The sequence below is a fragment of the Podarcis gaigeae genome (genome assembly GCF_964106915.1).
Source record: "Podarcis gaigeae genome assembly, chromosome: 8".
Classification (NCBI taxonomy): Eukaryota; Metazoa; Chordata; class Lepidosauria; order Squamata; family Lacertidae; genus Podarcis; species Podarcis gaigeae.
In genome coordinates, this window is record NC_139684.1 from 4,877,524 (window position 1) to 4,897,904 (window position 20,381).

General features: G+C 45.8%; 1 protein-coding gene across 3 annotated transcripts; it reads left to right on the top strand.

The window, feature by feature from the left end:
• Positions 1 to 12,433: 12,433 nt before the first annotated feature.
• On the top strand, positions 12,434 to 19,709 carry FAM136A (family with sequence similarity 136 member A). Of its 3 annotated transcripts, XR_014567624.1 has the most exons (5): positions 12,488 to 13,311; positions 14,027 to 14,499; positions 14,978 to 15,803; positions 17,291 to 18,460; positions 18,524 to 19,709. XR_014567624.1 is itself a non-coding variant. In XM_083753479.1 (3 exons), the coding sequence occupies exons 1-3, from the start codon at positions 12,506 to 12,508 to the stop codon at positions 17,477 to 17,479; spliced, it is 417 nt and encodes a 138-aa protein (XP_083609605.1). In that variant the 5' UTR covers positions 12,435 to 12,505; the 3' UTR covers positions 17,480 to 19,709. The 3 variants fall into 3 exon arrangements, 1 of the variants encoding a protein (XP_083609605.1); XR_014567623.1 differs by lacking the exon at positions 14,027 to 14,499 and having other exon boundaries at positions 12,434 to 12,592; positions 15,663 to 15,803; XM_083753479.1 differs by lacking the exon at positions 14,027 to 14,499 and having other exon boundaries at positions 12,435 to 12,592; positions 15,663 to 15,803; positions 17,291 to 19,709.
• Positions 19,710 to 20,381: the final 672 nt, after the last annotated feature.

Here is a 20,381-nt window from a genome sequence, read left to right on the forward strand (position 1 = left end):
ACCTTACGCATGTAACAGGAGAGCGCCTCTTCAGGTGTGCTTGCCCCCTGTCCCAGCTCAGTCCCAAAATAACTAGTGTAAGCAGCAATGCCTTTCAGGGGGTGAGAACCAGAATGGCTGGTACTTAACCCTCATTTGATCCACTTTCATGTAAGCCTCTGCGCATCACCGAAACTACCAACATGAGCAGTCTTGTTGGAGGAGGAGGAGAACACCAGGGCATTGCCTTTGTTTGCAAAGTGCTTGACGTCAGCAAGTCGTGCTGTGGTTGGATAGATCACTGATCCGTGCATCACTTTCAGCAGAAAGCAAGCACATTTGCTGTGGAAAAAGGCATAGGGAGCTCACCTCTCTGTTGAAGTCTTTAGGACCCTCCCACCTAGTAGGCAGGCACGGGGCGGGGGTGTCAATCTGCTTTTCTGTGGACCACATCAGATTCCAAAGCACTTTGGAGCAGCCAACCATCTCAGCCAGCCTCAAGGAAGCAGTGCTGAAGGCAATGCAGAAATAGTACTTAACAGCAGTTAAACTTCCATATATGCATTAACACACCTCTCCTATGTATTCTGGCATTTCAGGGGGTTGGACTAGATGACCCTCAGTGTCCCTTCCAACTCTGCAATTCTATGATTCTATACACTGACGAGTGTGTGGGGACAGGGGCAGCCCAAGGCACATGCAGTGGGCAAGACTACAGGTGGCAAATTTTGGAGAAAAAGTGTCTAAGACATGAGTCAGCAAACTTTTTCAGCCGTGGGCCATTCCACCGTCCCTCAGACCACATGGTGGGCCGGACTATACAGTATTTTTTTTGGGGGGGGGAATGAACAAATTCCTATGCCCCACAGTTAACCCAGAGATGCATTTTAAATAAAAGCATACATTCTACTCATGTAAAAATATGCTGATTCCCAGGCCGGATTTAGGAGGTGATTGGGCTGGATCTGGCCCCTGGGTTGCCTACCCCTGGTCTAAGATAAATAAAATTATACATCAACATATCACGAAGTCTCCAGGGCTTGCTTTGTTGAATCTATATGTAAATGAGAATCAGGACTTGGTGGGTAAACCAGTAATTGGATTTCTCGTACTGGCAGCACATGGTTATAGCCACATTCAGGAAGGACTTAAAAGGGGCAAACTTGAACATGTGGTACAAGAGACCAGAGGAGGAATGGCCCCACTGGGAAGAGTGCAAAGAGAAGAATCATTATGGTGCATCTGCAGCAGCACAACCAGACACCGCCTCTCTCCCTAGCTCAGTCAGCTGAGCTTGGGACTCCTCATCTCAGGGTTGTGGGTTTGAGCCCCATGCTGGGCAAAAGATTCCTGAATTGCGGGGGGTTGGACTAGCTGACCCATATGGACCCTCCCAGCTCCACAGTTCTATGAAGTCATGAGAGGTGGTCCCCATTTCAAACTGCCTTCAACTCCAGAGGCAGTGTGTCCCATTTTGCTGCCACCCTGCGCCACCCTCACCTGGGAAGCTGAGGAAGCAGTGGCACCGGTGGGGACGTGGCACCAGCAGTGCTGCTGGTTTTGCGTGAGATCTTCCCAGAAACCAGTGGTGGAGGTGACTGGGTGGGGTGGCAGCAGTGCCAAATTTACATATAAGCTAAGCAAGCCGAAAAATATACTTCTTCTTATCTGTATTTCACTGTTAATATACTTCTTCTTAATTGTATTTCAGTTCCACAATTACTTTGATAAAATACGTATTTTGTTATGTGCAAATGGCTTTGTTGTTGTTTAGTCGTTTAGTCGTGTCTGACTCTTCGTGACCCCCTGGACCAGAGCACGCCAGGCACTCCTGTTTTCCACTGCCTCCCACAGTTTGGTCAAATTCATGCTGGTAGCTTTAAGAGCACTATCCAACCATCTCGTCCTCTGTCGTCCCCTTCTCCTTGTGCTGATACCTATTAAAGGTAAAGGGTAAAGGGACCCCTGACCATTAGGTCCAGTCGCGGCCGACTCTGGGGTTGCGGCACTCATCTTGCTTTATTGGCCTAGGGAGCCGGCATACAGCTTCCGGGTCATGTGGCCAGCATGACTAAGCCGCTTCTGGCGAACCAGAGCAGCACACAGAAACGCTGTTTACCTTCCCACCGGAGCGGTACCTATTTATCTACTTGCACTTTGACGTGCTTTTGAACTGCTAGGTTGGCAGGAGCAGGGACCGAGCAACAGAAGCTCACCCCATTGCAGGGATTCGAACCGCCGACCTTCTGATCAGCAAGTCCTAGGCTCTGTGGTTTAACCCACAGCACCACCCATGTCCCAGGGAGGAGGAGAGGCCGTAGCAAATTCCTCTCCCCTCTCCCAATGTATTACCTCATCTATTTATTAGGTCCATAAATTACCTTATAGCATATATTCAACACAAAAAACAGTGACAATTTGTTGTTAACAGAGGATAGCTGGACATATAAAGGGCACCATTACCTTCAGTAGCTTAGGGCCTCGTCAAACCTAAATCCGGCCCTGGGTGGCAGTCTCTTCCGCTTCCACCACCTGAGGCAACTGCTTCGCCCTGCAAGCCAGCCCTGTTCAACTCCCCCCTCCCCCGAGCGATTATGTGTCTCCAGTCTTTGGGTTTCTTCTCTGGACACTGAAGCTTTGGATCGCCCATGTGTGATGATCATTGTACATCTGATGCCTTGGGGACATTCCCAGTTAATGCACCTTTGATTTGACAAGCAGCAGCAGACCGACATCACACATCAAAAAGATTCTCTCTAGACAGCTTCCGAGATGCATCCAACCCAACATCTGGGCTCAGCGACTCAGCCGCTACGTACAAAGGGTGGAATTTGGAGTTCGGTCCTTTTCCACCACTTGTAACCCCAAGAAATGAGAGGCAATCTAATCTTCAAAGGATCCCCTGGGAAGACTTCCATCCAGATGTCTCCCTGACCTGATGAACCCTCTCAGGGCGGCTGCTTTTGGCCTCCTTCATCCTGTTTTTAATATAAAGTGCTCAACCAATATTGACTAAGATGCTGTCAATGTTGGCAGGTCCCACAGAGCAGAATTATCAGTTTTCATATCAGTCTGGCCCAGGGAGACACTTGGCATCTTCCTTCAGAGTCCCCTGGGGAGATAAAGAGCAACAGCTCACCCAAAGAAGATAACAAACAAGAAGTGAGGCACTGGGAGATGATCTCTCCCTGTAAGGCTCAAGTGATGGTGGAGGACCATCTTGGGGATCATGATCACCAGCCTTTGAATTCTGTCTGGAGATGTCTTGTTGGTTGCCTGCACCCTTGTAGCATGTGCTGGCTGCCAATTTGATCCCAGGCCAAGTAAAAGCTGTTACTATTAGCATATAAAGATCTTAGCAACTTGGGACAAGGTTACCCATGAGATCGCCTTATGGAAAGCGTAATGCTGGTGGTCAACAAAAGAAGTTTGAAGACTCTCGCAAGGCAAATCTAAAAAAATGTAGTATAACTGGGAAACACTTGCCTGCGAGTGCTCCAGTTGGAGAACAGCCTTTACCAAAGGTGTCATGGGCTTTGAAGACACTCAAACTCAGAACAAAAGGGAGAAATGTATTAAGAAGAAGGCAGGCTTGGCAAACCCTCACCATGATTAACTCCCGCCCAGAAACCTATGTCCCTTCTGTGGAAGGATGTGTGGATCCAGAACTGGCCTCCATAGTCACTTTATTTCTGTAATTTCTGTAATTTTCACTTAATTTCTGTAATTTTCTTCTACTATGGAACCCAAAGGAAGTGGGATGCACTTAACAATGCATATGAACCCCATGTTCATGAAATTTGTGCATTTGGACCTGATGCACATCACCAGTAATCAACAATGTCAGTTGGCTTTGTGATTATTTTTCCACGTTTAAAAGTAAAAGTAATAATATGAGAACTGGGTCTCCAGGAACTTACTAAGGTTGTGCTAAGGACACCCCCTTAAGCCAGTGATGGCCAAACTTGGCCCTCCAGCTGTTTTGGGACTACAATTCCCATTATCCCTGACCACTGGTCCTGTTAGCTAGGGATGATGGGAGTTGTAGTCCCAAAACAGCAGGAGGGCCAAGTTTGGCCATCACTTAAGCTATGAGACCCCAGGTTTCCTTGTTAATATGAGAAATCCCCCTGGTTAATTTTTTTGCTCCGTATTATAAAAATCATTAAGAGCAAGGACTTAATTGGTTTTCCAATCAACTGGTGGAGGGAAATATTTTGTGATATACAAGTAGTGCGTCCAGATTGAGAAAGAGCCCGCTATATTCAGGGAACAAAACCAAAGGGAACATAAAAAACTTTTGCTAACTATACCATCAAGGAGGATATAAAAAAAAACAGTGAGAATCAAGGGACAAGTTATATATGAAGAAAAACAAATAATGCTCTTGCTTAAAGGCTGAAACTCTAAGCAGAGAGTCTGCTGGATCAGGCCAGAGATCCATCTAGTCCAGCATCCTGTTCTCACACTGGCCAACCAGATTCCTGTGGGAAACTGGGAAGCTTAAATATGCATTGTGTGAAGAAGGACTTTCTTATCTGTCCTGAATCTTCCAAAATTCAGCTTCCTTGGATTTCCATGAGTTCTAGTTTTCTGAGAGAGGGAGAAAAACTTCACTTTCCTCAATTCCAGGCATAATTTTACATACTTCTATCACATTGCTTCTTTCTTGCCTTTTCTCTAATCTAAAATGCCCCCAGTGCTGAAACCTTTCTTTGTAGGGGGGAGTTGCTCCACCCCCTTGATCATTTTAGCCACTCTTTTCCAAACCTGTTCCAACTCTACAACAGCCTTTCTTAGGTGAGGAAAATTATTCAAGGGAACTCCATACCTAATCAGAGAAGCTGGGATGAACTCCAGGCAGGAATTTCCCTTTGCCTGGGAATTGATAGTGTACAACAGAAAGCACTGGTTTTTAAATAGACCTGATTCATATTCTCACCCTGTTGCAACTGCCCGTTCCGTGGGAAGAGGAAGAAACGGAAACGGAAGAGGAAACACTTGGCAATGATGTGGGAAAGGGACGGGAAGCAGCACAAACCAAAGATGGGGGGAAGAAGCAGCACTTGATTCCAGTGAAACAAGAATCACTAGATGGCTCTGGCCTGAATGACATGAGTGACTCATAAGGGATATATGACTAAATATTACAGAGAAGGAAGAAAATAAAAACAGAAGGGTACCAAATGGGAGGCAAAATAACTTTGGAAAAGGCAGGAAGGTCTGCTATACAACAGATTGTGAGTCGAGGACCCGCCACCCGCATAAGAGTATAATAAGACACAGAGACACATTATTTTAGGTTAGTGGGCAAAATTAGGCCACAACTTTTATTGGTTACAGCATGTGACCAATATTGGCATTGGATGAAACAGCAATACAAGACTCCACGGGAGTCATATCAGGGTTAACATCCAGGAGCTTGTTGATGCAAATACAACTGGAAGCTCCCCCATGACATCACCGGGGGTTGTGCCACGGCCCTGGCCACCAGCAGGGCATCGGACAGGATCCACGACCGCTGGATTCCTTTAACGGAATACCCAAAAGAGGAGGGGTAGATGATGGCCCATACTCAATCCTCCAACACAGCACACATATTCCAATGCCTAACCGCCAATACCAGAAAGTTGTGACGAATTGCTATGAGGTAGGCGGAAAAACCAAGAGGGTGGTGCCAATTTGCCAAATGGATAAAAAAGTCCTACCAGGCCCCTTGGGCAACCAAGGCAACCAACCGAAGTCCATAGCAAGGTCAATACGCAAAAGAAGAAGCTGACCTAAGAGGGAGGGAGGGCGGGAGATCCGAAGGAAGCAGGAACAGACTGGGAGCTGAGCGCTGCCGCGGCTGTTTAAATGCGGCTAGCCCCCCCCCCAGCTGGCCCCATTGGTCAGTTGGAAGGCTTGGCCGCGCCAGCAGAAGCAATCAGGAGCAGGGAGCCGAAAACGCCTCCCTGCCCCTGCGGGAAGCTGCTCCCGCTCACAACCCCTCCCCTCTGGGAGGAGGAGGTAAAGGTAAAGGTAAAGGGACCCCTGACCATTAGGTCCAGTCGTGGCCGACTGTGGGGTTGTGGCCGAGGGAGCTGGCGTACAGCTTCCAGGTCAAGTGGCCAGCATGACTAAGCCGCTTCTGGCAAACCAGAGCAGTGCATGGAAACGCCGTTTACCTTCCCGCTGGAGCGATACCTATTTATCTACTTGCACTTTGACGTGCTTCCGAACTGCTAGGTTGGCAGGAGCAGGGACCGAGCAACGGGAGCTCACCCTGGGGCAGGGATTTGAACCACCAACCTTCTGATCGCCAAGTCCTAGGCTCTGTGGTTTAACCCACAGCGCCACCCGCGTCCCAGGGAGGAGGAGAGGCCGTAGCAAATTCCTTGCCCCTCTCCCAACATATGACCTCATGGACAGTAGTACCACAGGAGGCAGCAATGGTCACCAACTTGGATGGCTCTAAAAGAGGATGAGACAAATTCGTGGAGGAGGAGAGGGCTAAAGGCTCCATGGTCAGGGGCAGCAATGCTTCTGAAGACCAGTTGCTGGAAACCACAGGGAGGCCCACAGAGGAGCGCTCTTGTGCTCAAATTCTGCTTGCAGGTTTCCCAAAGGCATCAGGCTGGTTATGGAGAGACCAGGGTGCTGGATTAGATGGGTCAGTGCCCTAATCCTGTAGGCTCTTCTTAGGTTCTTATCCTTAGAGGTGTGGAGCACTGAGGAAGAGCTCAGACACAGCTAAATTGTTGCATTGGTTGTGCTACCACCCCCTTTACACAAAGTGATGGAAGATGTTGATCACACCACAAGGTTCTCCACTCCCGTGGGGAGCCTTAGGGAGGGAGGCAGGGGGGGCAGGGGTTTCTTATTATTCCAGTAGGTTTCATCATTTCTGCATATTCCATAAGTTTTTGTATCCATTCTCCTTTTACAGGGACTTCCTCTTCTTTCCATTTTGGGGCAAGTAACATTCTTGCTGCTGTAGTAGCATACCTAAATAAATTTCTATACAATTTAGGTAGTTCTGTCCCTATAATTCCCAAAAGAAAGGTTCTGGCGTTTTTTTAAAATAAAAGTTATTTTGAACATCTTTTTCAATTCATAATGTATCATTTCCCAGTAAGCTTTAACTTTACTACAAGACCACCACATCTGATAAAAAGAACCTTCTTTCTCTTTACTTTTCCAGCATTTGTTTGATTTAGGTTTATACATTTTTGCCAATTTACTTGGTGTTAGATACCAACAATACCTCATTTTCATATAATTTTCTCTTAAACCATAACATGCTGTAAATTTTATATCCAAATTCCACAATCGTCCCCATGCTTCCATGTCTATATTATGACCAATCTCTATGGCCCAGTGTATCACTGAGGATTTGAAACACCGCCAGTCTCTGCCCCTGGTGCACACACAGAGCAGCCTTTTTTGGAATTTGAGAGCCTCAAATACAAAGGGCAGGCAAGAAGTGAAAGTATTGAAGGCAAAATTAGGAAGAACTTGAGTATGCTAAGGAGTTCCTGCTCTGCTAAGGAGTATGATTCAGGAGTTCCTGCGATTCTGCATGGCTCACATTTTCTTCTCTTCCGCTCATCTCACTTGAAGCAGGAACCAAAACCTTTCCTAGAAAGAGGAAAGCTTCCTCTAGATTTAGGCAGCTGATTCAACCTGTCTCTATTTTAGTCTTGCTCAGTCTGTGACGCAATGTGGGGCATCCACCTCTTCCTAGTTAAGTCTTTATTTGATCATGAAAACATGCATTTGTGATTCATTCCTTCCTTTGTTCGTTCATTCATTCATCCCCTTCTGTAGTATCAGGCTCTTTTCCTTTGACTTCATTTCCTCTGCCTATCACATAGTTTTCTGACTAATGCCTTTCCTGAAATCCCCACTACTGGAATCCCTGAGCAGAATCATTATTTTGCATGAGTGGCTCTTGTGACCCTGGAGTCTCACAGTGACCAGGACAGTGGATCGAAGGCTCCATCATTTCTGGCCTTTGCCCTGGATGCTGGTGATCAGGCGACCCCTGAACTGGAGGGCGGCAGGCAAGAGGCCAGGAGCACAGGAGACGTGCCCTCTAGGAGACTCTAGGGTCACATCCACACCATAAAGTTGAAGCACATTAAAAGCACATGGTGGGATTTTTTCTGGGAAGGCATGCGCTTTGAATGTACAGTGTAGATGTGACTTGCTCTCCAGACTTGGTCTTTTTTAGCTGTGACGCGGCAGCTAAAAAAGCCAATGCAATTCTGGGCTGCATCAATAGGAGTATAGCATCTAGATCAAGGGAAGTAATAGTGCCACTGTATTCTGCTCTGGTCAGACCTCACCTGGAGTACTGTGTCCAGTTCTGGGCACCACAGTTCAAGAAGGACACTGACAAACTGGAACGTGTCCAGAGGAGGGCAACCAAAATGGTCAAAGGCCTGGAAACGATGCCTTATGAGGAACGGCTAAGGGAGCTGGGCATGTTTAGCCTGGAGAAGAGGAGGTTAAGGGGTGATATGATAGCCATGTTCAAATATATAAAAGGATGTCACATAGAGGAGGGAGAAAGGTTGTTTTCTGCTGCTCCAGAGAAGCGGACACGGAGCAATGGATCCAAACTACAAGAAAGAAGATTCCACCTAAACATTAGGAAGAACTTCCTGACAGTAAGAGCTGTTTGACAGTGGAATTTGCTGCCAAGGAGTGTGGTGGAGTCTCCTTCTTTGGAGGTCTTGAAGCAGAGGCTTGACAACCATATGTCAGGAGTGCTCTGATGGTGTTTCCTGCTTGGCAGGGGTTTGGACTCGATGGCCCTTGTCGTCTCTTCCAACTCTATGATTCTATGAACTAGGAGAGATGAATTTGTAGGAGGCAGAGGCTCAAAAGGCCTCAGTTCACTCCCAACTCTGGTAGGAGCAGGTGGATCACTTGGCGTTCTCCATGGTGCCTAGTTGTTGCCCCCTGGCCCAGGGGGATCGGACCAGGCCAAATTCCTTGTGACTATAATCGTTCCCTAGCCTGGTGCCCTCCAGGTTTAATGCTGCTGGGGCTGATGTGAGCCGTAGCCCAAAACATCACCATGGTACCAGGTTGGAGAAGATTTTGCAGCAAAAACACACACATGCCATCCCCTCTGCAGTTTACAGAAATTAACCTGCAACATCTTTGCAAATCAGATTTGCTGAGTTTGTTGTTTTGTTTTACAGTGCTGCCCCCATGGCAAGAAAACACACCCACCCACCACACTGGAAATAATATTTAGCCAACCTTCCAGCTTCTGAAATTTTGGCATGCGCACTCTCAGGTCTATTAGCATCACACCCATGAGGGCTAGAAACTAGACTGTCAGAAAAGAAATCAGGAGCGCTATTATAGTATAAACCACCCGCCATTTGGAAATGTTATGGTTAGAGTATTGGACCTAGGTGACCTGCTCAGCCACGAAGCTCACCTTTGCCTCTCAGCCCAACCTACCTCACAGGGTTGTTGTGAGGATGAAGTGTGTGTTGCGGGGAAGAGCCATGCACACCCCATTTGAGCCCCTTGGAGAAAAAAGGTGGGCTTATAGATGCAGCAAATAATAAATATATAATAACGTAGATAAATAACTCCGGGCAAATCAGTGTGAGTTGAATGAATATGGGCACACACAACTTGTGAGGTGCAATATATGTGTAAAAAGCATTTGCAGCTGGACAGAGAGGATGTTTCCAAAATACTTGAGAGGAAGAGGCTGGGTCTCTGGCCCTTGATCGCTTTCCTCGTTTTTTCTACCTTTTTATTCCCAGGGCAGCCTAATCCTCTCCTTGGAACGCAGTTTATGGTAGGAACTCAAGAGGAAAGCCGCTCTGTGCCTATTTCAGGGCAATCCTGCCCCCCAGTGGGAGACTGGTGTACAATGTACTTTCAGTCCTGAGTTCAGGGTTGGCTTCATCAGGTAGCTGGCACCAACAGAAAGGAAGTTCACCCTATGCAGCCAGATATTTATTTCTGTGCCTAAATTGGTGGGGTTTTTTTTGGGGGGGGGGCAGAATTTAGGTCACAGCCACTGGCTTTGCACCTGATGTCCAAGGGGTCATTTGCACAGGGGTCTAAGCACAGACATCCAGGTCTCGTCCAGATCCCCACTTGTCCCAGGCTCCCTAGGGTTGGGTCCAAGCATTCCGACTGGAAGAAACAACAATCCATGGACAACCTGTTTGCCATCTGTTCCGATTCAGCAGGAAACTGAAGTGTGGATGAGTCCTAAGAGAGACATGTTGCTGTAATACGTTGTAAACACACACACCCTTTTTCCAGTGTATGTGGGGAGCCTACCAGATGCCTTGTCAAAAGATAGTGCAGGAGGTAATCTCTAAAAAAAAACTGGATACATAATACAAAACATAACAAAGATAAAACTAAAAAGTTAGAACATCAACACCAGTCAAATGTACGGGACAGTCATTGCCATCTCCACCAATAATGTTTTTTGTTTTATTTGTAGCTATCTATCCATTTTATTTGTTCATACATTTCTATCCCATGAGCTCAAGCACAGGGTTCACTGTCCATCTTTTTTCTTTTCTTTTTTAATTTTTTTATTTGCTCAACACATAACAACAAAAACAACAACAAAAAGACATATTACACCATAATAAGAATATCATCAGTCGCACATTACAAAGAATATAAATTCTATAATCCATAAACTGTAATGGTCTCTTCCTTTTAAATCTGACTTCCTATCTACTCCATAAATCTAATTACCATTCTTTGCTGCCAATACATGCTATTGCTATCATCTCAAATCAGTTCAAAATGTATTATATCATACACCTATTGCTGGTATCATTCAAATGCCACAACGGATATATTTTAAATGCTTCCCATTTTGAAATAAATTCTTTCCTTGGTTTGTTCTTTAATTTTTCGGATAGGCTATCGAATTCAGCATAGTCAATCATTTTTTGGACCCACTCTTGTTCAAGACAAGAGTGGGTTCACTGCTCATCTTCACCACAACCTTGCAAAGTAGCTTAGGGTGTGAGACGCGATGGGCCTAAGGTCGCCCCAGTCAGGTTCATGGCTAGGTGGAGATCTCCCTGTCCGCGTGACACTGAACCAGGCTTTGCCAACCTGGAGCTGGTGGAAATTGCAGTGCAAAGTCTCTGGAGGGCACCAGGTTGGGAAAGGCTGCCCTGGCCACTGCACCCCGCTCTGCACCATGTGAAACATCCTGTGTGTTTGAGTGTGCACATGTGCAGTCTTGTGCAAATGATACTGTGAGAGGTCCAGAGGATGCCACTTCCATTCGACGCGCACACACAGAAGTCCCTTTCGAGCGCCTAAGCAAGGCTAATGACTTGGAGAGGTTTAAATGAGAATTGGACAAATGGGGGGGGGGGGAGAGAAGGCTATTGATGGCTGCTAGCCATGATCGCTATGCACAGTGCAACCGTCCTGTTCTCACAGTGGCAAGCCCAGGGTGGATTTGATTTAAATCAAATAGATTTAAATCATGATTTAAATTACTAGCCAGTAAGACTTGATTTGAATCATATATATATATATATATATATATATATATATATATATATACAGAAAAATGTTCCTGCTGGTATAATCTTAATATTTACAACCAGATGAAGGTTTCATTTTTGAAACAGTAAGTTTCCAGAGTAGTTTTTACAGTTATATTAAAATCTACTGATTTGGTTATACCATTAGAAATACATAGATAATTATGAAATTATTGTTAGGCTTAACGAGTTAACTGTTTATATTTGGACAACTTTTCTGCTGTACTTTATTGGAAGGAGAAAAACAATCATTTCCTTAATAACCATTTCCTTAAAAACCAACTTAGGCTGAGTTTCAGCACACATGAAAAACTTAAAACAAATCCTTATTTCCTGATGAATAGTCTTTGGGCTATAATGTAACTGAAATAGAAAACAGAAATATTTTTTCCTCAAAAGCATTTTATTATAAAAATCCGATTTAAATTTTAAAAATATATATCCGATTAAAAATATATATCCGATTTCTTTTTTTCATCATTGCTTTTTATCCACCCTGGACCAGCCAGATGCATCAATGGGAGAGCCGTAAGCAGGGTCCCGGCACAAGAGCCCTCTGTCCCGCTTCGGTTTCCAGCAACTGCGATTCCGAAGCATTCCTGCCTCCGTCCTTGGATGCGGAGCGGAGCCATCGGACCACCGCGCTCCCGCTGCGGCAACGCCTCGCCTGGACCTCCCTTGCTCTGCTTGGGGCAGCAGAGCCCAGCTGGCAGGAATCCAACCGGCGCGGCTTTGGGCCAGGCGAGCGGCCTCCCCTGCCTGCCTGCCTGCCTGCCTGCCTGCCTTCCTCGCTGGGGCCGTGCAGTGCCGGGCGCCGGGCGCGCGAGGTTGCTGCGGAGCTGCGCAGGCAGGCGGGCGGGCGAGCTCCGCGGAAGCGCGGCGCGCCTTGACCCGGGAAGCAGTGGCCGGGGGCGGGGAGAGGGCCGGGCTGCCGCCGCCGCCGAGGCGACCTTCCTCCATGCGCGGGGCGAGGCGGCATGGCCGAGGCTCAGCAGCTCCGCGTGCAGGAGGCCATCGACGGCATGGTGCAGGGGCTGGAGCGGGAGAACATCCGGAAGATGCAGGTCGGGCCGCGCTTGGAGCGCACGTGGGGATGTGGGCCGCGGGAACTCGCTGCCTCAGGGCACCAGCCTAGGCTTGAATGGAGCGCTACACGAATTCATGGAGGAGGAGGGGGCTGTCGGGGGCTGCTAGCCAGGGAGGCTGCGCTGTCTCCATGGTAGGAGGCAGCGATGTTTCTGAAGCCCAGTTGCTGGAACCGCAGGAGGGGAGCTTCCCTTGTGCTCGGGTCCTCCTTGCGGGTTTCCCTTTGGGGCATCGGGGTGGCCACTGTGAGAACAGGAGGCCCCTTTGGGCCTGATCCAGCAGGCTCTCAAATCATCTGTGTTCAGAAATGGGAGTGTGCATGCGATGCATAATAGATATTGTGCTGATTTTAGGTCCCTCCCTGGTGATCTACTTGAAGGGGGCAGAGAGGCAGGGTGCGGGTGGGTGTTCTGCAATCCCCAAGCAACAGCCTTCCAACCTGATGCCCGCCAGGTGTTTTAAACTACAACTCCCATCAGCCGCAACAAGTGTGGCTGAACCATTCCAGATGGAAGCTGTAGTCTGCAAGTTCTGGAGGGCGCCAGGTTGGGCAGGCACCCCAGCAAGAATGGGCCCCTATTTGCCACATTTCTGTTAGAATTCCTGCTCCATGATTGCAGTCATGGGATTTTTGTCTTTCACATGGCAATGTATGATTTGACTCCACAAAGTGGGAGGTGACGGAGACAGGATGTTTGTGTTACTGTGTTCCTTTTTTTTTTTAAGTAAATTTTTATTGAGATTTTAAAGGTTACAGAAAAGAGTAAAAAAGACAATCAAAGAAAAAAGAAGAGAAAAAACAATGCATATAAAAAGAACATCATCAAAAAATAGAAAAATGAAAAAAAAAAATCATCCAACCTTAAACTCACTTGCATACATTCACTTATTTCCTTGACTTCCTCACACCTCCCATTTTTGTATTCTAATTCAATTTGGATATTTCAGTAAATCCTTCCAACTTTGTTTTTATCCTACTAATTTATTTTAACATACTATAATTCCCCTCTTTGTATTCTAATTCATATAAATATTTCAACAAATCCTTCACCTTGATTTTATCCTTATATCTTATCTTAATATACTGTAATTTTTCATTCTTTCTTTCACCAAATAACCATCCCTTTTACTTTATTTAATCTTATTTCTCATTAAAACTTATACATCTGTACTTATTCTTAAAACATTTCCCCTAGGGTCAAAGGAAGATTCAATTCCACGATTTCCCCATCTCTCTTTAACGAAAAAACAAAACAAATTATATTGTATACACTTTAAATTCCCCATTTTTCATCCACCAGATCCCCTCCCCGGTTTCGGCCCCTAGCAATAGTTCCATAAATCTCAGAAAACCATCAACCCGGAGATCTTAAATCCGAGGCTCTTAAAAAAAGAAAAAAGGGGGGGGGAAGTGTTACTGTGTTCCGTGAAGTGGGACTATTGTCCTTTTTTCTTTTTCTCTTTGCTTTCTGATGCTAGAGAGAGAGGGAGCCATGTTGCAGTGCTCCGTGTGTGTTTATATGCAAATAAAGTAGATTAGCCAAAATGCTGAGTTGCTGAGGTCTGTCACGCAAGCTGCGAAGACTCTGCGGATCCCTAAGTGTGCCGATGTCTGTTGGCATCGGTCGCTGTGATGTTCGGGCAGAAGAAAGCTTTTGAAGCTCCCGAACGATCGACCAGAGGGAGAGAACATGCCAGTCGGGCATGTGTCTCTGCCAGGGTCCTACTCGAGTGTAGGGTGAGCTCCTGACACTTTCAACCCTGCCCTTCCTCCAGAGTGGTTGTGGTGGTCTGTTTGCCCCCCCCCCCCTTACACCTTGCAACAGGCTCCCCAGTCGCAGATGGCCTCTGTGAGCTTCGCTGCTGGGGATAGATTTTAATACAGGCCAGTTTATATTTTTATATATATATATATATATATATATATATATATATATATATATATATATAAAATGATATTTTATTAAATTTTAACAATAAAGAAATTGTAAAACAAACAGTAGAGAAAACACAAGAAAAAATACAAAAACACAAAAGTACGAGAATACAAAAACTGTAGACAATTAACATAAAAAGGAAAAAAAACAGAAAAACAAAAATCCCTTTTTTTTGTCTTCACCTCTTTAGTTAACTTATTTTCCTGACTTCCTCACGCCTCCCTTTTTTGTATTCCACTTTAAAAATTAATTCAGCAAATTCGTTAACTTCAAACTTTCCTCTAACATCAGTCCATTCTTACATAATCTTTATCTTATTACTAGAACCCCTTCATTTCATTTCAATGTCATCAACATTCAAAAATTTTACAATGTTTCTGTAAATAGATTTTAAATTTCCTCCAATCTTCTTCCACCAAAATACAGGCCAGTTTATAGGGTAGGGGACACTGGGGATTGAACCAAGGAACTAAGGGGGCTGTGGCCTGAAAAAAGTCTGAGAACCATTGCTCTCAAAGCTGCAAACTAAGGCCTGGGGGCCAGATCTGGCCCAATCACCTTCTAAATCCAGCCTGCAGACGGTCCAGGAATCAGCGTGTTTTTACATGAGTAGAATGTGTGCTTTTATTTAAAATGCATCTCTGGATTATTGGTGGGGCATAGGAATTCGTTCATTCCCCCCCCCCCAATATATATATAAAGTCCAGCCCCCCACAAGGTCTGAGGGACAGTGGATCGGCCCCCTGCTGAAAAAGTTTGCTGACCCCTGCTAGTAGTCCCTCTGCTCACCCTGTGACCCTACTGTTCCACAAGTTCCTTTCCATTGGACTGTTTCTTTGAAAACTGGGCTACGGAGCAGGATTTTCTTCTTCCCTGCTGCTAGAGAGAGAATCTTGTGGACAAGAGAAGGATGACAAAGTGGAACCACCATGTTTAGAGGCAGTCTGCCTCTGAATATCAGTTGCTGGGGGGCAAACAGCGGAGGGCCGTCGCCCGCATCCCTTGCTGCTTGTGAGCTTTCCAGGAGCGCCTGGCTGGGAAAAGAGGGTCGCAGGGCCAGACCCAGCGTGGCTCTTCTGAGGTTATCTTACTGACACCTGGCTCTTTCCAGGGAATTATGTTTCGGTGCAGCGCGACCTGCTGTGAGAACAACAAGGCCTCCATGCAGCAAGTGCACCAGTGCATTGAGCGCTGCCATGCGCCTCTGGCTCAGGCGCAGGCAGTGGTCACCCAAGAGCTGGAGAGATTTCAGGTGAGGAGAAAAGGGGGGGTGGGTGTAGGTGGGAGAGTAGCTGGTCAGCGGGATGTTGGACTTTGGTCTCGGTTCTGCCAGACCCTCCAGGGTTGCGCTCTTATCTTTCGAGAGGGCAATGGTCTGGATTGCTCAACCACCAGATTCATGTGCTTAGCATCTTAAACAAATGCATGTCTTGGGTCACATTTGCAGCATACATTTGCAGCAGTATCATACCAGTTCAAACCGTCATGGCTTCCCCCGAAGAATTCTGGGATCTGTAGTTTGTTTAAAGTGCTGAGTTGTTAGGACAGGCATAGGCAAACTTGGCCCTCCAGATGTTTTGGGACTACAGTGGTACCTCGGGTTAAGTATTTAATTCGTTCCGGAGGTCTGTTCTTAACCTGAAACTGTTCTTAACCTCAAACACCACTTTATCTAATGGGGCCTCCCACTGCTGCTGCCACGCGATTTCTGTTCTCATCCTGAAGCAAAGTTCAGGTACGATTTCTGGGTACTATCCGAGGTACGATTTCTGGGTTAGCAGAGTCTGTAACCTGAAGCGTATGTAACCTGAGGTACCACTGTACAACTCCCATGATCCCTAGCTAACAGGACCAGTGGTCAGGGATGATGGGAATTGTAGTCCCAAAACATCTGGAGGGCCGGGTTTGGCATGTCCAAAGTCTGTTTTGGAGGCCTAATCCAGCCTGCTGGTTGGTTTAATCTGGCCCCTGTGGCATCTTATTTCCTGGGGTAAAATCCTAAAAAGAAACCTCAACAACCTCAATCCTTAAAAAAGCTCAATGACTTTGGGGTAAAATCAGAAAACAACTTCAGTCCTTAAAAAACAACAACAAATGGTTAATAACTTGGGTCGGCCCTCACAGCCCTTTACTTCATCAAATCTGGCCTTCTGGATACCTGTGTTAGGAGAACCCCTATTCCCCTAGGAGAGCTACAGTTCCCAGAGTTCCCCAAGAAGTGGTCCACCCTGAGAACTGTAGCACTGGGAGGGGACATGGGGTGTCCCAGCAACTCTCAGCACCCTTGACAAACTACAGCACTCAGAATTCAGGAGGGGGGGGGGGAGGCAGGACTGTTTAAAGTGGTGAATGTAGCCTTGATTTATTCCTGCATTCCCATTGCAGGGGGTTGAACTAGATTACCTGTGGAGATACCTTGCAATTCTACAAATCTATTGTTGTTGTTGTTGTTGAAACAATCATTTAAAAGCTCTTTCAGAGTCCTGTTTGGATGGCAGCTTTCAAGTTATTTTGTTCCACTGATGAAGGCTGTTAATGTAACTTATTCTTAGCCTTGCCCACCTCCAGTGGCATAGCGTGGGTTGTCAGCACCCGGGGCAAGGCAAGTAATTTGCACCCCCTAACCCGTGGATTTGCACCCCCTAACCCCCAGATGTTGCGGCCGGCCCCCCCTGCACCCCCCACGCTACGCCACTGCCCACCTCTGATTTCTGTGTTTGTTTGTTTTGCTAATTATAGGACCGCCTTGCCCGCTGCACGATGCATTGTAATGACCAAGCCAAGGACTCCTTAGATTCAGGGAGCAAAGAGAAGCAGATCAAACTGCAGCTGGACAACTGCGTGACAAAGTGTGTGGACGACCACATGCACCTCATCCCTAGCATGACCAAAAAGATGAAGGAGAACTTGGCCAGCATTGCCCAGTAAACGCCCTGGCTTTGCGGAGGAACGGGAAAGGGAGATAATCAAAATTAAGATGGGCATGATTAACCTTTCTGGAAACATAGAAAGAAAACATGGGGTGTGTCCAGAGTGACTTTTTTATGGTGTGACTGTATACTCATGGCCTCCTGAAGTGCTTGAGAATTTAGGGTTTGGTTTGGGAGGAAGGCTGTAGATTGTCAGATGGTGTAAAAGAAAACAGGCTCCTTTGGCATCAGTGATGTGTGTGTGCACAGATCCGTGTCAAACCCTTTTGTTCTGGTTCTTCCCCACCTTGTAGCAAAGTTGGGTGTGGGGAGGGGAATCCGGAAGGTGCTACCTGGTGTCTCAACAAGACAGAGCTACTGGCTGTCCGCCTCTTTCTTAAGCTGCCTTACAAATATAGACACACAGAAGTTCTGTCTCTGTGGTCTCTTCGGAAGGAGATGGTTTGATATTACATTTTTTGAAATAGCAGTGCTGAAACCAAACTGCCCCCAAATAGGAATTCCCCAAAGCTGAGGGGATTCTTATGCCTTCCGCAGAATCTAGTATTAATCCTTCTTCTGGACATTACCACTTCAGACTGCTGGTTCAAAGGCTTCCAGTGTGGAAGAAGAGCAAATTGGAACCATGCATATGAGGAAGGTTGGGAGAAGGTTAGGCTCAATTTTTCTCACTGAAATGCTAGTTTTCAGTGTGCAGGGGAAGTTCTACCGACCCAGTGAGGAAGGGGGCATTTATGACACCTCCCCACCATGTAAAATGCGGCCTGTAAAGCAAACCGCTTGGATTTTGCTAATTAAATCAGAAATGTGGCTTTCAATGGATTTTTAAACACCTCTGTGTGTTTTGTTTTGTTTTGTTGGGCATTGGAATGACACGGCAACATTTGCTTTTTTCTTTTTATTGGGCACTCCTCACTCTGAAAGTCAGCCCCAAACTAAACACTTATAAAACTTGATTCTTAAATTAAAACCTTGTATTGTTTCTCAGTTTCATTTGAAGTCTAGGCATGAATGCTTGAGCCATTTCCCAAGTTCATTTCAGCTGGGGGGAAATCCTTCATTGGCCACAAAGCACCCACAGTCCTTCAACTCCCTTCTCTCCTTCCCTGCTCAAAGACCTTCAGCAATTGTGAGGAACAGTTTCCCAGTGGAACCTACTGTGGGATCCCAACCCAAGCAAAATAATTATTCCATCCTTTTTTTCATTGGCAGCTATTGACCTGTGTGCTGTAGAAGCAGTGAATGTATTGTGGTAAGGCAGGGGCAGCCAGCGTGGTACCCTTTGGATATTGTTGGAATACAGATCCCATTAGCCCCAGCTGAAAGGGTGATGGGAGTTGTAGTTCAAAACATCTGAAAGGCAGGGTGCCCCTGTACACTCCTGTGAAATGTTACAATAAGGCAGACAAAATAAGCAGACAAAGTTGTCCCTGGGAGGAAGTTCTCATGGCCGCTTTTGCTATCTTGTAATATTTAAAATAACTTCAGATATATGGCTTTAAAGGTATATCATGGTAAAGAGGAGGTATGGTTAGGGGCCAACAGCTTTTTGTGTCTTCCTCTAAGGGATGCAGGGAACTGTAGAGGGCTGGAGCGCTGTAAAATTTGGATGGAGAAGCTTTGTTTATGGAACAGCCTTTGAAGACTCAGGTGTCACGTTCAGGTTTATGCATAACAATTCTACTAAAAGATGTCAGTGGGACAAGTACAATGTGACATATAAAAGCCCCACCTGGCTCCTCAGCACGCAAAACAATAAATAATTCCTTCCTACCCTTGCATTGAAAACATACTTTTTTGTTTTGTTATGCATTATAGATGTGATTAAATTTCTGTGTGCTGATCAACAGTATTGCTGCTGCGTTGAAACGGTTTCTCCTCAATTGCGTCTGAATTCTGTAACAATTTTAATTAGGGTTTGGATTCCCTGCTGCAGAACCAACTAGCACCACATCCTTCCAATCCAATAGTAATGTTTTCCCCTTCGGATGTAGGCGGTAGAGTTGTGAGTGCTTGGATTAGACCCAACAACCAGAAAAATGCTAACCAGCAAACCGCATTTATTGTGAATGTGGGTGTGCTCATTCCAATGACAATTACCCTTTGGGGCTGCAGGAATACTGTTCCAAGAATTAACAAAGCCCCAGCCCCCTATTTCTGCCTTCCTTTCTTTAAACTGTGAATTATTTTCTTAAAGTTGAATTAAAAATGGTTTGTAAAAATGAAAACTGTGTATTGTAGGTATTTTAGCTGTGTTGAAAAAGTGGTATGGGTACTGGGGAGGTGGATGCATGGGAGATAAACTATGGTCACATCCACAACATACATTTAAAGCACACAATTCCCCACGAAGAGGCCTGGGACTGGGACCTGGTTTACTTTGGGGAAAGCCATATGCTTTTAGATGTATGGTGTGAATGTAGCCTATTGCATTTAGGGGAATAATTATTATATTTATTACCTACCCCTCACCAGCAGATCTCAGGACAGGCTATAATAATTTAGAATTAATAACAGTTAAAACAGTTTACAATCACAGGAATAGGGACAGCATTTTAAGCATGGTAATTCCAGGCAGCAGCGGTAAAAGGATGCGATAATAGAAATGGCTTCTGTGTAAGTACATTTGCTTCTAAGTTTAACTTCCACCGCATGCAGCCAGAGATCCTGTGCGCTTTTACTATAAAGTACTAATTATGTCAATATGACTTGCTTTCAGAATAAGCATACTCTGTGCTTTTTTCCTAAAAATATATTTAGGGGTACCCTCATTTTGACTCAAGAAAAAGTATAGTTCAAATTGGGGAAAATAAATACAGTAAATGGACAAAAGTACAAAGATTCACAAAATGTTTCTGCATACCCCCAGAAAAAAAGCACAGAGTATAGTACTCAAGATT